Genomic DNA, 17,310 nt, shown 5'->3' on the forward strand with positions numbered 1-17,310 from the left:
AATCAGGATTTGTGGCTACGACTTAACGGTCCGGCTTCGGGACGGTTGAAGTTGATGATGGCCATTCAGTTCGTCCTCCAGCTTTTCCGTTAACCAAACTGATTGTGGATGAGCTAATGCGTTATATGGTTGTTAATTAAGTGATGTGATGCAAAGGCTGAATAGCTGTAAGCCTGTAACGGAGGTTCATCAATGTTGGAGTCCTTGGTTTTCTTTCGGCGATGCAGACGGCAAGCTCCAAATGGAGGTAAGATGAGAGGGGCGCCATTTTTCAACGGTACTTGTACAGTTGTACCGTTTTGTACGGACTTGCTAAGACAGTGAAGTGGGAGTATGCGTAGGCAAAAGGCTATCCCAGCTAATGCTAATGCTAATGCTATCTTATAAATCCAGTTTAGTTTAACAGAATGGTGTCGTTTTTAACGGTAGTAGTGGGGCTACCGGGCTAGTACCCCTCGTATGTACATGTTCATGCTGCTCGATCGGTCTTTTGTTTCTTGTTTTTATCGGAAGTTCTTCTCGGTACAAGGAATGAAAGAAGAATTTATATCACGATAGCTGTAAACATTTCCTTGTTCCCATTAAAAAACATCCCCTTTTTTCTTGTTGTTCTTTGACATGACGTCTATTCTCCACGGGTACTACTTCTTCTACCTACACTTGAAATCGGAACTAGATAACTAGTCTCAAAAAATATGTCTTACAAATCAGGGCTTGAATCGAGCTTGAACATACACATTCTTCCGCTTGAATCCTGGTGCTCTGAACTTTGTGTAATATAGCGTCGTCTAATGATCCCCGTTGCTCCTTAAAAAAATCAGTATGGCAAGCTACAAACAACCAACTTTTGTGTAATAACTCATGTTGCCAACCTCCCATTGGCCCTGGTCATTTTGGTACGACCGACTCGATTGGGAGTGGCACAAGTGACGGTAATGAAACATACTACCAAAGTAACAAGATACAAATTAAAACTCTAAACCGCTAGAACTCCATGAAACTTGCACCTCTCTGATATTAAAATGATATCCGGTTGACACATCTTTGCTCACCGGTAATCCGCACCAAATGTTTAGAGGGTTTGAAGTTTGTCACCTAGGCAAAATGCGCTGCACTGCACACACAATCATGTATCTGAAATACCTGAACAACAGTCTGTACTCGATGTACCCCTATTTCCTTCCTCCTCCTCCCATGCACTATTAGCGTGTAGACCCTTCTAGAAGCTTCCATAAACTCTGAATCATGCTCAGCTCTTGTACTTCCTTTTGCTGTTCTTGTGCTGCAAATTGTGGAATCATTTTTTTTTTGAAAAGGCTGGAATCGATTGTTTGGGTTCGTGACAAATGCAATCACAAACTGGTGATAGAACGATCGGCCCAACCGCAAACTATCGGCCGGGAAGTGAAGCCGTTGGAGCACGGCTCTGGTGTGCCCGGCGCCCACCCGGCGCGTGCTTCAGCTGTCAGCTTCCAATAACGGAGCTGTCACGCCGAGGCGGCGAGGCAGCGGGAAATGGGGACGGAAACCGGGACAACGAAGAAGCGACACGACCACGAGATAAACAGGAGAGCTGCGCCGAATAAACCCCGCCGGCCTCGTCTCCTTCCCCACTTCGGCCTCGGCAGTTCCGTGTGCCGGCCCGATACCTTCGCTACCCAATCGCCTCTTCCCGATCTGCGTCTCTCTGTCTGACTCTCTCGCCTTCAACCCCACGACGCCTCGGCAGCAGCTCATCGCCCGCTCCCCACCACCCCCCGCGCCGGCGAGATGGAGCTCAAGCCCGGCATGTCGGCGCTCGTCACCGGCGGCGCCTCCGGCATCGGTAAGCAGCGCCGCTTCCCCCTCTCCGGCTCTCAGTGCTGATTCCTGAGTCCTGATGCGCCGTGCCCGCTTTAATTTAGCCTGATCGGATGGGCCAATTCCATTCCGACGAGCTTGGGGATGCGTTATTGCGCGTTGGCTTGTGGGAAATGGGGAGGGAGTGGGGCGATTTATGCGGTGTAGCACTTGAATTGGAGGTGACGGGTGCTTTTCTGGAAACTTATGGATTGGAGATGATGGTCGTCAGTCCTAGCATTGTTGTGCAGGGTGCGTAACTGCAGCGCTGTACTGCTTGCGGTACAACAATAATGGGTAAACTATACATTCAGACAGAGCTAAAAGTTAACTTTAAACAGCATTCTTAATCTGCGATGATTGTTATGGCCGTACACACTAAGAAAGGGCTCTAGAGCATTGTTACAGATGGTGCTGTAGCAGGAACGGACAGTCGTCCCCACCCCTAGGAGTCCAGGCATGCACTTCTCTTGTAGGCACTAAATTTGGTACCTAGCAATTATACCGTATCTGAATGATCTGCCAACTATTGGAGTAGTCTGCGAATTATATTACCATAGTGCTTATGAGAGAAGCTTTGCTTGTGATCTATTATGCTTCAAAGTTCAGACTGCAGGTTTGCTGGAAATAAAGTAGCCCAATAGAGTTATTCGTTTTTTTTGTTTGGCACTACACATCATTTAACATGCAGCCATGCAACAAACTCTGTCCACAGCAAAACCAAATACTCAAAACTTTCCAGGAGCTGGCATGTAATTGGTAGCAAGGTTCTTTGTTTGGCAAGTCCCAGATGGCAAGGTTGCAACTGCAAGTAGTGGATAGTTTAAACGGGACTAAAATTTGGCATTTGGCAAGTGCAGTGATATAGATTGTACTAGCACCCATGTGTCAATTTGACCATAGAATCAGACTGTACTCTTAATGAATAGGCTTGGTACTACACTGATAATCGTCTAGATCTTACACCTTTAGTTTAATCTGAGGAAAATTTTGTGGTAGCTTCTGCTCCCTCTTTTGGGCTAAATGTATCCCTTCGATTCAACAGGCTATATGGATACCTTCCAATGTATTAACCGAGTTTATTTTTCTATTTTCAGGGAAAGCACTTTGCATTGCTTTTGCACAGAAAGGTTTATTTGTGACTGTTGTCGATTTCTCAGAAGAAAATGGGAGAGAAGTTGCTATGCTAGTTCAAAAGGAAAATAGCAAATTTCATAGAGATCTTAGAGTCCCATCTTCTATATTTTTTAAGTGTGATGTTAGTAATGCAGGTAAGGGTTTTAGACCTTTAAAAGTTTAACCGAAAGCACAACTTTACTTGAGCTTTCAGGTGTACCATGATCTTAAAGATACAGCATTTTATATGCAGATAATCTTGCTGCTTCTTTTGAGAAACATGTACGCATGTATGGTGGACTAGATATCTGCATCAATTGTGCTGGAATTGCCAATAGAACACTAGTTTATGATGATATATCTGATGGAGCTAGAACATGGAGGCATGCTGTAAATGTGAACCTTGTTGCTGTTATTGATGGTACTCGCATTGCAGTAAGTCTACTGTTAATTGTTGGAAAATATTTGCCAATTTGATCTTTCAGTAACTCAAATTGTTAATTTGTACTAACAGTAATTGCTGTTATTGTGCGGCCTTTATTATTTTTAGACATGTAGATATCAAATGATTAAAAAGTGCACCTATGTTAATGTTGTCTGTTGATACAATACTTTCAAGATAAAATCTTTGGATTGACCTTTCTTTGCTTTTATTATTGGATAACACTAGAGAAAATAAGTATCATTTTTTACAGCGACATGGTTACCAAGGTGCAACTGTGGTGCCAGTAAAAGTTACATATTATGACTTGTTGATGCACATCTTGACATGCAATGTTTTTATATCTAGTTATGTATTTGTAAACATATTTTCCTAAACATATTCTTGATACACTGATAGCCATTATTTAACAAAGTTTAACTGCATTCATCCCAAAATATAACTTTATTTTGATTCAGGGAAGTAATAGTTTTGTTACATTTAGCATGTCCTCAGGGTTTCCTGAAGAGCAAGAAGTAGGATATCATTTTGGATAAATTACAATAGGCAAAACAGGCTTGCCTTTTGTTCTAGATTCATTTCTTCATTTTTGTCCAACTATCTTGAATCATGTTATTAATTGTCACAAATGCCACATTCAAATGACTAATGGTTTAATTTCTAATCATCAGAGTCAAATAATGCGATCGCAAAAGAAACCTGGTGTCATAATAAATATTGGTTCAGCGGCAGGCCTTTATCCTATGTTTTTGGATCCCATATATAGTGCGACAAAAGGTATATGATCCCATATACCCTTTTCTCCTTCCCTCTTTCTGGTCATCAAATTAAGATTGCAATACTAGGTTAATTTGGATATTAATTATGTCTATTTATTTGTGGATTTGTGACCTAATTCATTTCTTGGCAGGGGGTGTGGTTATGTTTACAAGATCACTCGTTCCATTGAAACGCCATGGTGTTCGTGTCAATGTGCTCTGCCCAGAGGTAGTAAGAACCTGCATTACTGAATGCAAATATTTATCATTTGTCCTATAATTTGCATATACGATTTTGTTGTAGTATTGTGCATGTATTTTATTACTAACCTTTTAACGTTTTCTAGGTTTTGTATTTCCAAAAAAAATCAAACAATTCTGCAGTTGTGAGCATTGTATTCTCCATTTCATGGATATCTTAAAGACAATTGCTGACATCAATACCTCTGACCCCTACCAGTGAAAGTAATTAAGTAATTCTAGCGGCAAACTGGTATAGACAAGATCACAATATTAATTAAAATCAAGGGCAATTAGTCGATAGGACACTAAATAAAACCACCTGTCTGTAGGACACTGCAAAAAGTTTCTTGTCCTACAGAGTGGGCTATATGAGTTGATCTCCGTACTTTGTAGAAACTATCATCTTTTGTGATGAATCATGATTAGCACCTATAAGGGACAAATATGAGGTTGGTTTATGATTATTTTTTGAATTGATCTAGTGATGTACTGATTATGCAGTTTGTTCAAACAAATATGGCGGAACAACTGAACCGCAAAATTATAGACTCTACTGGCGGATATATGAAGATGGAGAATGTTGTTAATGGTACATCATTTTATACCTTGTTAAGTTGTAACAAAGTGTTACACGACTCGTAGTTTTTGTTACCATGAATTATGTGCCATTATTACTACATCTTACTGCAAACCTTTGATGAACTGTCCTAACACAAACATCTGTTGACATTTTTTTGTTGTAAAACATGTGGATCCATTGATCTAAATTCAATAAAGTAGATGGTAGGTTGCTAAACTTGCATGATTAAGTCACTTCGGTTTCTGAGCTTGAGAACTGTAGCAAGTGATGGACTGATGGTTACCCAAACGGTGTCCCCTGGTAGATATGGTTGACGGATCTTTGAAATTTTGCATACGATGTTTTCTCTTTCTTTTGTAATGTCATCTTTCAACACCCCCCCTCCCAACCTCCCTTTTTTTTTTTGCCTCAGGTGCATTTGAGCTTATACAGGATGAGAGCAAGGCTGGTGCTTGCCTTTGGATAACGAAACGACGAGGGATGGAATACTGGCCAACACCAGAAGAACGAAGAAAGTATATGGTGAACCCCATGTCAAAAAGGATGCTGACAAAGAACATATATCCCAGCATACGAACGCCTGAATTTTTTGAGAAGATGTAAGTAGTCTTGCTATGTTATGTTTCTTTCTTTTAGAAGATATAAGCTGCCTGACTGCCTCCAGCACATTAGTTTGGCTTTTCTGTTCCAGCACTTCTATCATGAGTTAAAACTTAAGACTCTAATTCAACTACTTAAACAGAAACTAAACACTTTTAGGTTCCATGCTTCTCATAGCACTACAGCATTTTCTTGGCTGGAAAGATGTGCCTCTATTCTTTACACAAGCTGACATATTGATGATTTTGATCATATGAGATCTAACATCCTTCTTTTTTTGGTATTCTTTTAGTCTTGACCCGTTGAGCAGATGACATTTTCTAGTAGGTTGTTTTTTCTACAAAAGCTGAGTTTTGACTCTATATTGCCTGTCAGTTATCACATTTCACTCGTCAGAAAATTCCTCTAACAGCAATAGCCTGCCAGATACACAGGATGGAAAATTTATGGGGGTATTCAAAATTGCATTTACTTTATTAATGATTGTTTCTTGTCGATGCTTGTGTAGAGTTGTTCACACTCTAAGCCATAATTTCCGCAACGCTACAAGACTTGAGCATGTGCGACTGAGATTGCCCGTTGAACCACACAGTGCTCTGGTTAAAATAATATATGTTGGTGTAAATGCTAGTGATGTAAGTCTTTGCACTTGATTTTCAGTTGCTTTTCTTTTGATATGATGCCCATCGATTAACCTTTGGTGCTCTAATGGCCGCAGGTAAACTTCAGCTCAGGACGTTATTTTAGCGGTAATCCTAAAGAAACTGCTTCACGCCTTCCATTTGATGCTGGTTTTGAGGTAATTGATGCTTTCATGTCCATTCTAATAGCATTCTCAATATCGAATAGTGCTTTTGAGATGTTGTACTCTGTGGCAACTTATCATTCTTATACCATATAATTCCCAAGCATAACAGATAGTTTTTGAGAGAAAATCATAGAAATGATCTCACTGACAGCGGGAAGGTAACGGTTCTGTTGTTATGACTCCACATAATGCACTAGAAAAAGTAAGACATAGAATGTGCATAACCCATGTGGTCAAATGCATCATGGCATGAAGTATAATTTGCCCATAAAAAGGGAAAATCAGACACCATACCATGCTTTATACTTATATTATAACCTGACTACACATCCTATGTTATAATTCAATAATACTATCACTTTCATAGGTGTGTCATGTGCCACTTTCTGTATAGGCATTATGATACTCAATCAAGTTACTGTATGTCCCTCCAGTGAACTCAGAATAATTTTTGTGTAATTCTTTTCACCTTTCATTACAATCTCCTCATTAATATTTTTGCCCTTTTTTCTTCTTATGCGGAGGTTTAATGTATGCAGGGTGTGGGAATTGTTGCCTCTGTCGGAGATTCAGTGAATCATATCAAAGTAGGCACTCCTGTGGCCCTTATGACTTTTGGAAGCTATGCTGAATTCACGCAGGTGCTGCATTTTATGCCCTTCCATTACACAACTAATTACCTATTAGCATCCGTCCTTCTTGAAATGGATCATGTCCAGCCTATGGAATTTGGAATATTGTTATATTTGTCTATCACTAATGATTTTTACTTTGCCTTTTTCTTGTGAAGGTTCCAGCCAAACATCTTCTTCCGGTGCCAAGACCAGATCCGGAGGTTGTTGCTATGTTGACATCAGGACTGACTGCTTCAATTGGTCTTGAAAAGGTTTACTTAATATAAACCCGCTTGGTTTCTTTGTCTTTTCTACGGAATATCTGTTTTCCATCCTGGACTGATTCGGTTGATTTTTGCTGGCTTTAGGCAGGCCAAATGACATCTGGGCAAGTTGTTTTAGTTACTGCAGCTGCCGGTGGAACAGGACAATTCGCCGTTCAGGTCAGCTAATACCATGTTGATATCATTACTAAGATTTATTCTTTTGATGTAATACTCAATTGCAGTATATTACTATGGATTGCGAGGAGGTACAAGAACTTACTGTTTTATACTTTTCAAACTTGAACAGGATAACTATTCCTTTTAAGTTGGGTTTCATCTAATTTCTCTTTCATAGTTAACTAGCTCTTAGGGACATACTTTGGTAACTTACATGTACTTTTTACTGGATTGAGCATTGAGCATGATATTTTATGACATGGAAGGTTGTCATGTTTGGTTCTGTTTTCCTGTCTACTTCCTCCGATCGTGAATACAAGTCCATGTCCATCTAGGTTTGTCCTAAGTCAATTTTTTTAACTTCGATCATCAATATCTAAACTTTATATGGATTGACACACAAGATTGGTGTTAATAATATATAACTATTTTCACTTAAAATAGGAAATTTTTAAATATCTTGCGCGCCAAAGTTTCATCGAAGACCGTGTCGATGTCCTAGTGGACTTACATTTTGTGATCGAAAGAAATACATATTATTCTAAGCAACCATTTATTTTGAAGTCTGAACTATATCCTTATTTGGATTTTTCTTTTCATATCTTCACTAGCTGGCGAAACTAGCAGGCAACAAGGTTGTAGCCACATGCGGAGGTGAAAGTAAGGCTGAACTTCTGGCCTCCTTAGGAGTTGATCGTGTTATCAATTACAGAAATGAAAGCATCAAAGATGTGAGTTCTTGTTTCATTTTTTCAGATTGGCCTTTTTTTTTTACGTCCACTGAACAGAATGTGATTTTACTATGGAAGGATTTATGTGTCAAGTGTCTGAGCTTGATATGACATCCTTGCGTTGGCATAAATGTGCCATATTTATTTTGTAAACTATATGTTTCTGTTGTTTGGTTTTGTCCCACCTTTCTGTTTGCTGAAATGCACTCTCGAAGTCGTGTTGTCTTTAAACTAGCGTAACCTTTCCTGTGTCGTACATAATGACAAATGTTGCTGTAGAAACTATAAGTAATGTATTTCTGATATTACCATTAGTCATTTTGGACTCTCAAGTGATTGCAACCATTTAAATTGATCCCTTGTTTGTTTTCTTCAATGTGCCTATTATATATTCGAATTCAGGTTCTGAAGAAAGAGTTTCCAAGAGGTGTAGATATCATATATGAATCTGTAGGTGGGGAAATGTTCGACTTGTGCTTGAATGCACTTGCAGTCCATGGGCATCTCATTGTAATTGGTATGATCTCCCAGGTAATTCTGGCCGCCCCTGAAGCCCATGTCTTTTTATTTATTGTATTGTGATTTGAGGGTGGCAACATCTGAGGGTGAACATGTAAAATTGTTCTGCGCTTCACCATTCAGAGTTTTAAGGAAAATTGAAGCTGAAGATTTGGTGCTGGCAATTCTTGCATTTTTTTTAATTTGGTGTAAGAATAAGCTCCTGACATATTTTGAAATGTGCTAAGTGTTAATGAAGAATTTGCCCATTATGCACCCGGTTAATAGTTGGAGACTTTACCTAATCATTGTGGTTCTGTTGACACCTTTCTGAATTGGTTTTGGTCATCATCCTGTTTTCCTTGTAATAGTTTTTTAGTAAGATTTTATAGCTTATACCTGAATATTTGTAACTTCGGTGTTTTCAGTATCAAGGAGAGGATGGATGGAAGCCAAGGAATTACACTGGACTATGTGAGAAAATTCTCGCTAAAAGTCAAACGGTGGTATGTGTCACCCAGCTTCTTTAGTTAGTATGTACTGCATTGATATTTGATGTTCATTAAATAAATCTATCAGTAGACAATGTATCTATCGTATTTACAACACCCTACAGCTTAGATTCTCATGGTGCCAGATCATCAAATAAAGTTTGACATTTGGTTTGTACTTTGTTCTGAGAGGTTCTATATTTAATTAAAATGCAAAGCGCATAATTAGCAGAGAGAATGGCTATACTCGTTCAGTGCACACCTATTAGAGGTTGAAGTTTCTATATGCCCATAATATGGACTGACGTACATCGGCTGCAACACGTTGGGCATCCAGTTATTTCTTACTATGGTTGAGACGTGAAACTGAATGTGTCACGCCCCTGGGACAAGGAACACAACAGGTATCTGCGACCGCGAAAGGTTGCTGACCAATCCTTGGCTGGCTTCCTGCCTGTAATGGTGCACGAGAATGTAGATGAGAAGTAGAGAATTGTGGTGAGGGAATGGGTTAATCTTTATTGCTTCCTAATGATAGTAGAGGCAGTATCTTAATATAGCAGGATGTACAATCTCATATAAGCAACGGATGCTAACAAACGTGTTCATTAAGATATCTTATTATCCAATTAATTGCCTAACTGAACTTTGGATAGTTTCTGTGGAACAGCCAATGTGGGCCTGATCTTGGCGTTGCCAAGGTCTGTGCTGGTCCTGCCTATGCGATCCCTGCATGACATGATGTGCTGCTGTAGTGGTAAAAATGTGATGTCCATTTAGCAAATTCAGGATAAAAGTAGAGCAACATGATATATTCATGCTTTCATCAGTACTTTGCAAATTCAGGACGCAATAGCAACAGAAAAGCATCACCATTTTTATAGGAGAGAAATGTCTCCATCTAAATATAGATTATAAACTTATAATTCATCTTAAATAAAGAATACCAAACTTTTCGGTAGCTATATCACTTGTACTTGCTCAAAGTTACATGCTAGTATAGAAACTGCATGGGACAGTGATTGAGCTACATTTATAGATGTTGAATCCGTTAATAACTTTTAAGTATGAAAATTTTCCATTGCAATTGCAGGCTGGATTTTTCCTTGTTCAGTATGCTCATCTGTGGCAAGATCATCTTGACAAACTTTTTGACCTGTATGCCTCTGGAAAGCTAAAGGTATGCTTCGTAGTTATAACAATTTAAGTATGTTTAGGAAAACGGAAATAACAAGACAACACACTCTTTTTCCCTCAAAAAACAAGACAACTACCTCACTCGAATATTTTACCCAGTGATGGTTCATAAATTCATGGGATAATTTTAAGTTTATCCCTTTTTTAATTAATTTTTTCCATTATTAACTTGTCTTTTCATGTCACACTACCATACCACATACAACAGGTTTCCCTAGACCCCAAGAAGTTCCTGGGTGTTGCTTCGGTGCCAGATGCAGTAGAATATCTTCATTCTGGCAAGAGTGTTGGCAAGGTAGCACCAGTTTCATAACAAAACTATAAGCTATTATTGTCCATTTGATGCGACTTACAAAATTCCATTTGGATCATTTCAGGTTGTTGTGTGTATCGATCCATCATACAGTCAGATCATTGCTAAGCTATAACCTATGGACAATGACGTCAATTGTCGTCCACGGTCGCAAAGTAGGCTAGGCTGTTATAGGTACACGTACAGCCCTGAGTCCCTTCTTGTTCTTTGTTCCCTGCCTGTGACTTAACACACTGCATTTCCCCAGGGGTAAGAACTGAATAATTTGCATATGTTGGTGTATAGCGCAGTTTTGTGCATAGTTTATAAGATGTACGACTTTGCTAAAGGGCAAACATGGACATGGAAATTAGATAAGTTTATAATCCCAGAGATTAGGATCCTATTGGAAAAGGTGATCTCTGCAACCGTGTGATATCGTTCCACTTCCACACAATGTGTAAAACTTGTCTAGGATCAAATGGTGTCTCTGCCAGATTCTGGAATCATTGTAAGCATCCACGAGGAAATGATGAAGGATTCTGGAATGGAAAGATGTTTCACAAATGGCAGCGTTCTAAGTAAATTACCAAAAGCCTATTTGTTCCAAAACTACTGGACCTCCACGTCGCCCTCCCTCGACCGAGTCGGAGGACGATAGCGCCGCCGCTGCTAGCAACATGGCCTGTCAGCAGCTGCCGCCGGGCGGCAGTGGCGGCTCCCCTCCTCCCCTCTTCTCTCCCTGATCCCTCCTTTCCTCTCCTCACTCGCACACACCATAAATCAACCCTCCTTTCCTCTCCTCACTCGCACACGCCATGAACCCATGATTCAAGGTCGCTTCTTCCTCCTCCGGTCACCGTTCTCCCTGTCAGTGAGGGCTGCCATGGCTTGCTGGCCTGCATATCCGCAGCCCTTGGCCCCGGATCCATGCTCTCTTGGGCTCGAGCAACCGCTGGTCGAAGGGTGTCGCCGTCGCTGGAGGGGCCCGCTCCCTCCTCATTCGGTGGGGCCTTCCTTGGCCTACCGGTCTACAGATTTGCCGCCCTCGGCCCTAGATCTGGGCTTCCTGGTCCTGGGCAGCCACTGGTCGGAGGGAGCTGCCATCGTCGGAGGGGCTCGCCACCCTCACCCTCCCCGTCGCGGACCAACACCCCCCTCCCCCCCCCCCCGGGCAAGGGTGACGGTGATAGGTCTGTGGCTGCCATTGCCGACCGCCTCCCTGCCATTCGCGTGTGGTGGTGGCCGTGGCGGCGTGGGTGCTTGCTGGTGCAGCGGCATTTGGTGACGCGGTGCGGGACTATCGGCGGCATGCTTTGGGTGGGGGTGGGGAGTGGGTTCTAGGCGTAAGCCTTTGCCTGCTTGCGAGTTGACGATGATGACACCCTTGGGCGCCGTATCCCTCCCTAGAGGCATCGATCGCTGCCCTCTCCCCCTCCCTCCCTTTGACCGGTTAAGCCTTACAGGTGAAAACCTAGACCGTGATGGTCGGGTGACGGCGGCGCCAGCGGCGTCGTCCCCCTCAGAGGTGTCGTCTAGAAGCTCATGATCTGGTTGCCGCTGCTGACTGTGCATTGCGCTACCTCCGGTGCTACTCATACCACCTTCCTTCAGGCTTGTTGGGACCTCGGGATTCGTCAGGGCGGTGTTGGTGGCCTTCGTTACCTCTACCTGGGAGTGGCTTTTCTGTACCTGCCTTCGCTTTGACTTGAACACCGTTGCCTTGGTCGTTGGGATAACTGTCGTGATGTCGTCTGGTGGATGCGGCCACCGCTGCTCTTCGTTGGTGGATACTTTGCGGCCGCCGCCTTCAGGTCGTGCTGGATGGATTGCCTTGGGTGGATGCTTTGCCACCATTGTTTCGGGTGGATACTTTCCCGCCGTGGGTGATGCTTGGTGGATGCTTGGCCACCGCTGCTCTTCGTTGGCAGATACTTTGCCGCCGCTGCCTTCAGGTCGTGCTGGATGGATTGATTGCCTTGGGTGGATACTTTGCCACCATTGTTTGTTTTGGGCGGATACTTTGCTGCCATGGGTGATGCTTGGTGGATGCTTTGCCATCTATGTTGTGTGTGGGCTACCTTTGGGTGATCTTGTCATCAGTGTACCCCATTGCAGGTTCAGGTGTGTTGGTCGTTGTTGGCTTGGTTGTGTGGGTTCTTCTCTCTTTTCTTGCTATCGGCTGTGAGTTTGGTTGTACTCTCTTTTCATTGTTTCTCTACTTTTAGTCATTTGTGCTCTTGTGTTGGTCCAATCCTGTTTGGCTGCATCAAGAATTGTATGTGTAAACTGCTTTCCTCCTAATGAAATACGTACACGTACTAAGGCACGGTCGATTAAAAAAAGGAAATTACCAACCCAAAATTTCTTCCAAATCTCTCCTGTCCCGGACTTCTGCTCAGGTGCGGGAGAGAGCTGGAAACAAAACTTTGAACCATGCAGGCCAGCCGTCTTCACTGGGCATAACTTGTCATGTCAAGCGTGGACCTTTTCTGTGTTGCTATCTCTGGTGTCTGTTGTAGAACAGCGTAATTTAAATGTCAATATTCACAACCAGAATTTAGGGAGTTTAGCATCCAAAGCAGTTGGCCACTACGATTGCAATAGCAGTAAACTAAGACCCCATTTGGTTCTTTAGGAGCTCCTAAAATTCCTGTCATATCGAATATTTATATACTAATTAGGAGTATTAAACATAGACTAATTACAAAACTAATTGCACAGATGGAGGCTAATTTGCGAGACGAATCTATTAAGCCTAATTAGTCCATGATTTGACAATGTGGTGCTACAGTAAACATGTGCTAATGATGGATTAATTAGGCTTAATAGATCCATCACGGGAATTAGCCTCCATCTGTGTAATTAGTTTTATAATTAACTCATATTTAGTCCTCCTAATTAGCTTCCGAATATTCGATGTGACATGAATTTTAGTCCGGACTAAAGATCCAAACACCCCCTAAACCAGGTTAATGTGCATGAATGAGAAAAAAGTAAAAGATCCTGGTTGAGCAAGAATATATCCTACACCGTTTCACTTGTACTTTTACTTCACAAATACCTTCGCTGAATCGGCAGCACGGGCTGCTTCTTCAGCATCTCCAACTTTTTGCTCGACGCATAATGGCCCTGTTTGTATGCGCTTTTCTAGAACCGCTTATCTGGCAAGTATGTCTGAAGAATCTGCTGTCTAAATAAGCTGGGTGTTTGGCAATCCTGATTATTTTGTGTCGATTGTCAGTCCTAACTGGTAAAATGACCTGAATGCCCCTGAGGCTGACAATAGCTCATTTTTGTTGTGAATACGAGAAGATAATAATTCTAATGTCTCTGGAGTTTGTTAAATAGAAATTGCATTACAATAATATGAAATTTATATGATAGATCGGTCTAGTATGGAAACATTCGTGATGGGTATAACAACAAATCACGAAACCGTAGCGACAGCAATAGTATCATGCAATGCATCCATATCCATGTCATCTCCTAAAGCACCACCACCATTTGTGCTAGGTTGGGTTGGATTGCATCATCTTCCTCAAAATCCTCTTAAAAATCCACATCATGTACGACACTATCTCTAATGAAATTGTTAAGGGCCATATAAGCAACTATAATTTTGGAAACTTCTTGTTAACTGGATAACTAGACAAATTCAAGAGAATGCGTCACTTCATCTTTAGAACTTCAAATGATGGCTCAATTACATTTCTAAGGGATGAATATGCATGATTAAACACTTCTTTCGATCCCACCGGATGCTGACCATGCTGCCATTCAAAAATATGATACCTCTGTCCCTTGTAAGGTGCAAGAAATCCTTTTCTATTAGGATATCCAGAGTCAACAAGATAATACTTGCCTGCATGTTACATTTATATGTTATATCACAATGAGCAAATATTCCCTGGAAAATAAAGTGGAAATTGTTTCTTGTATGTGAGAAGTGTGTCCAATAATATACGAGTGTCATGGACACAACGAGACCAACCAGTGACAACAAATGTGAACAACATATCAAAGTCACGTACCGACATGACATTTTGTGAAGCATATCCATGCCGGCCAATGTATTTCGGTTGATCAGTTAATGCCACAATTACAGGTATATGGGTACTATCTATTGCTCCTATGCAATCTTTGAAATGAGGTCAGAACCTTACTTCTTGTAGTTTAGGATGAACCGCAGGAAATTGTGGGTCCTTAGGCCTCACAATGTCAAAAGCTAATCTCATGACAGATTCAAGAACCTCTTCAAATTTTGTACTGACAGTTTCTAACGAGCGACCAAATTTATTCTTGCATTGCCTAAAAGATTGAGGTGCACTACAAACCCATAGAAACATTCCTAATACTTCCTTGCTACAAAATTGTCTACTTAATTTCATTCCATAATCTTGTACCAAGGTGTCATGAAGGCTTAAGAAAATTGGCCTTCTCATTCTGAACATGTTAAAGCACTCCACTGAATCTTATAGTTGCAACTCAACCCATTGGATTCCACTCATCCTTGGTATCGTAGTAGTAATCTTCTTCTTGTTCATACCGAGGATGTCATGTAGTTCAGACCAAGCATTGCCACTATATAATCATCATCAGTATCATCAGACTCATCCAACATCCATGGTATGATCAGAGTCATTGTTGCCTTCACATTCACTAGCCGCACTAGAGGTACTCATTAAAAAATGCAAGCCTATCAAAAAGCACTAACCAGATCAGATGAATTTCTATTAGTACACCACAACTGATAAATGGTACAAAGTCTCACACAACATACTTAGAAAAATGAAATAATGTCTCACACAACATACTTAGGAGAATGAAATAATGTCTCACACAACATAAGGAAATGAAAGAGAAATGACACACTAATGCAAAATCCTAGTGCTCCTTCCTTATCTCCAAGCCCTCCTCAGTAACCTCCCATTTGATGTTTTCAATGTAATGAACACATCACGGTTCTCCTTTTTTTTAAGAAGTTGTGTGGTATAGAAGTGTTTGTCACTCCCCTCCTCAGCCCCATCCTTGATGATTTGATCCAACATATTTTCAATCTCATTTTTAACGTGATCAACAACTTGTGAAGTAGCTGAATGTTTACTACTTTGAGCTTTCAACTCATATGCATCGACCAAACGCTTCATGTACTGGTCTCTAAAAGTCTTCTTCTTCTTTCCTTTAGGGGAACTAGGAGCTGGCCTTTTTTTAGCTCTCCTCTCAGACCTTGTTGGGGCAATAGGTGCCTCCCTATCACTGTTGCCTCAGCATTAGCAACATCATATTGATTAACATTGCCATCACCACTTGGAACATATGAAGTCTCATTGTAACAATGACAGCTTCAAACATGATTCGCATCTGATCCTCATACTCAAGTGGGGCTGTTTTGAACCGTACACAGTCTTGCATAGCCTATAAAATATAACCAAAACAACATGCTATTATGTTGAAACCAAACAAGTGTATGTGAACTATCTCTGATGGGAGTGTTAGTGGGCTCACCGCATTCTATTGTTCCCACCATTTATCATCAACCACAATACAACCAATGATCTCTTCCCAATCCGATTGCTCTCAAGTTCAAAGTCTTCTGTTAGGTATACATTTTCTTCAGTATATCCCACCTGTTTTTCATTTGCCCTCCATTGTATGGCCTCTTGGTACGCTCATAAAACTTTCTAACAAGATTTGCATATCCCACCGCATTCAAACATTGCTGCGGCTGATTAAAAGCAAGGACTGCTTCCACACAAATGTCATTAAAAGCCTTCACGACAAATAAATCCCATTTTGCCACAACCATTGATGACTTTTCCATCTAAAATATAATTACAATATTGTACAATTAAATATAACTACAGTCTTGGTTACTGATCATGAACAAGCAATAAAATTAATGAACTAGCTATCCATCTGCCATTTGAGAGCGGCAATCCATTTCATAGTACTGAGAGCAACAATCCATTTCATAGTACTGAGTGCAGCATAAATCAAGAACTACTACTATGCAACTATCCATCTGCCATTTGAGCAATCCATTTGAATGTACTGAGAAGCAATTAGACCAAGGAATACTACTTTGCATCCATCTATTTTAGTGTATCCAGTGATAGAAATTTTACCTTGCTCTTGGGAGGATAGGGATACAAATGCAACAGGAGGGAAAGCGTCGCCTTCGGAGGAGCTTGGTGTGGCCTTCAGGCGAACAAGAGGCCGAATGGGCACCACTAGACCGATCGCGGACGCCTGCGGGGAACGACGGCAGCCGGTGGCTCAGATCTGGATAGAGGGATGGTAGGACTGAGCGGTGAGCAGGGACACGGAGGCCACGGATGCGGCGGTGGCAAGCTGGCGCGCGGGAGGTGGCACAGCTGGGGGAGCTGGCACAGCAGGCGGAGGCGCGTGCGGCAGAGGCGCGTCGCGAATGGAGGTGCGGGGGTCGGAGGGTAGGGGTGTCAGTGGAGAGGAGGGGTATGTGGGGGAAAATTGGTTCGCTTGCTGGCTAAGCGCCCTCCAGGCCGCGTCATGGGAAATCGAAGTCCACGTTGTATTCTGGATTGTGGGCTAAGCAGTTTGGGTGGGAAGAGAAAATTAAACGGGATATTTAGGTGGGATTATAACTTGTTTCCACGGGTAAGCGGAAAATAAGCGG

The 17,310-nt window shown here is 41.6% G+C and overlaps 1 protein-coding gene across 1 annotated transcript; it reads left to right on the forward strand.

The window, feature by feature from the left end:
- The first annotated feature begins 1,556 nt into the window (after positions 1–1,556).
- LOC117845660 (uncharacterized) lies at positions 1,557–11,219 on the forward strand. Its single transcript, XM_034726723.2, has 18 exons — positions 1,557–1,825; positions 2,937–3,110; positions 3,209–3,390; positions 4,069–4,174; positions 4,308–4,384; positions 4,900–4,987; positions 5,391–5,577; positions 6,087–6,213; positions 6,297–6,377; positions 6,926–7,027; positions 7,177–7,272; positions 7,369–7,443; positions 8,055–8,174; positions 8,577–8,705; positions 9,101–9,178; positions 10,257–10,343; positions 10,569–10,655; positions 10,738–11,219. Exons 1-18 carry the CDS (start codon positions 1,771–1,773, stop codon positions 10,786–10,788), a joined length of 1,902 nt encoding a protein of 633 aa, XP_034582614.1. The 5' UTR covers positions 1,557–1,770; the 3' UTR covers positions 10,789–11,219.
- Positions 11,220–17,310: the final 6,091 nt, after the last annotated feature.

The sequence above is a fragment of the Setaria viridis genome, chromosome 2 (genome assembly GCF_005286985.2).
Source record: "Setaria viridis chromosome 2, Setaria_viridis_v4.0, whole genome shotgun sequence".
Classification (NCBI taxonomy): Eukaryota; Viridiplantae; Streptophyta; class Magnoliopsida; order Poales; family Poaceae; genus Setaria; species Setaria viridis.

What these genes read in the sequence shown, in the direction of transcription:
- LOC117845660 (XM_034726723.2), top strand. Translation starts at nt 1,771, where the DNA reads ATGGAGCTCAAGCCCGGCATGTCGGCGCTCGTCACCGGCGGCGCCTCC. An exon ending in CAGGACAATTCGCCGTTCAG is followed by an intron (nt 7,444 to 8,054) that starts GTCAGCTAATAC and finishes TATCTTCACTAG; the next exon opens with CTGGCGAAACTAGCAGGCAA. An exon ending in TCGCTAAAAGTCAAACGGTG is followed by an intron (nt 9,179 to 10,256) that starts GTATGTGTCACC and finishes TTGCAATTGCAG; the next exon opens with GCTGGATTTTTCCTTGTTCA.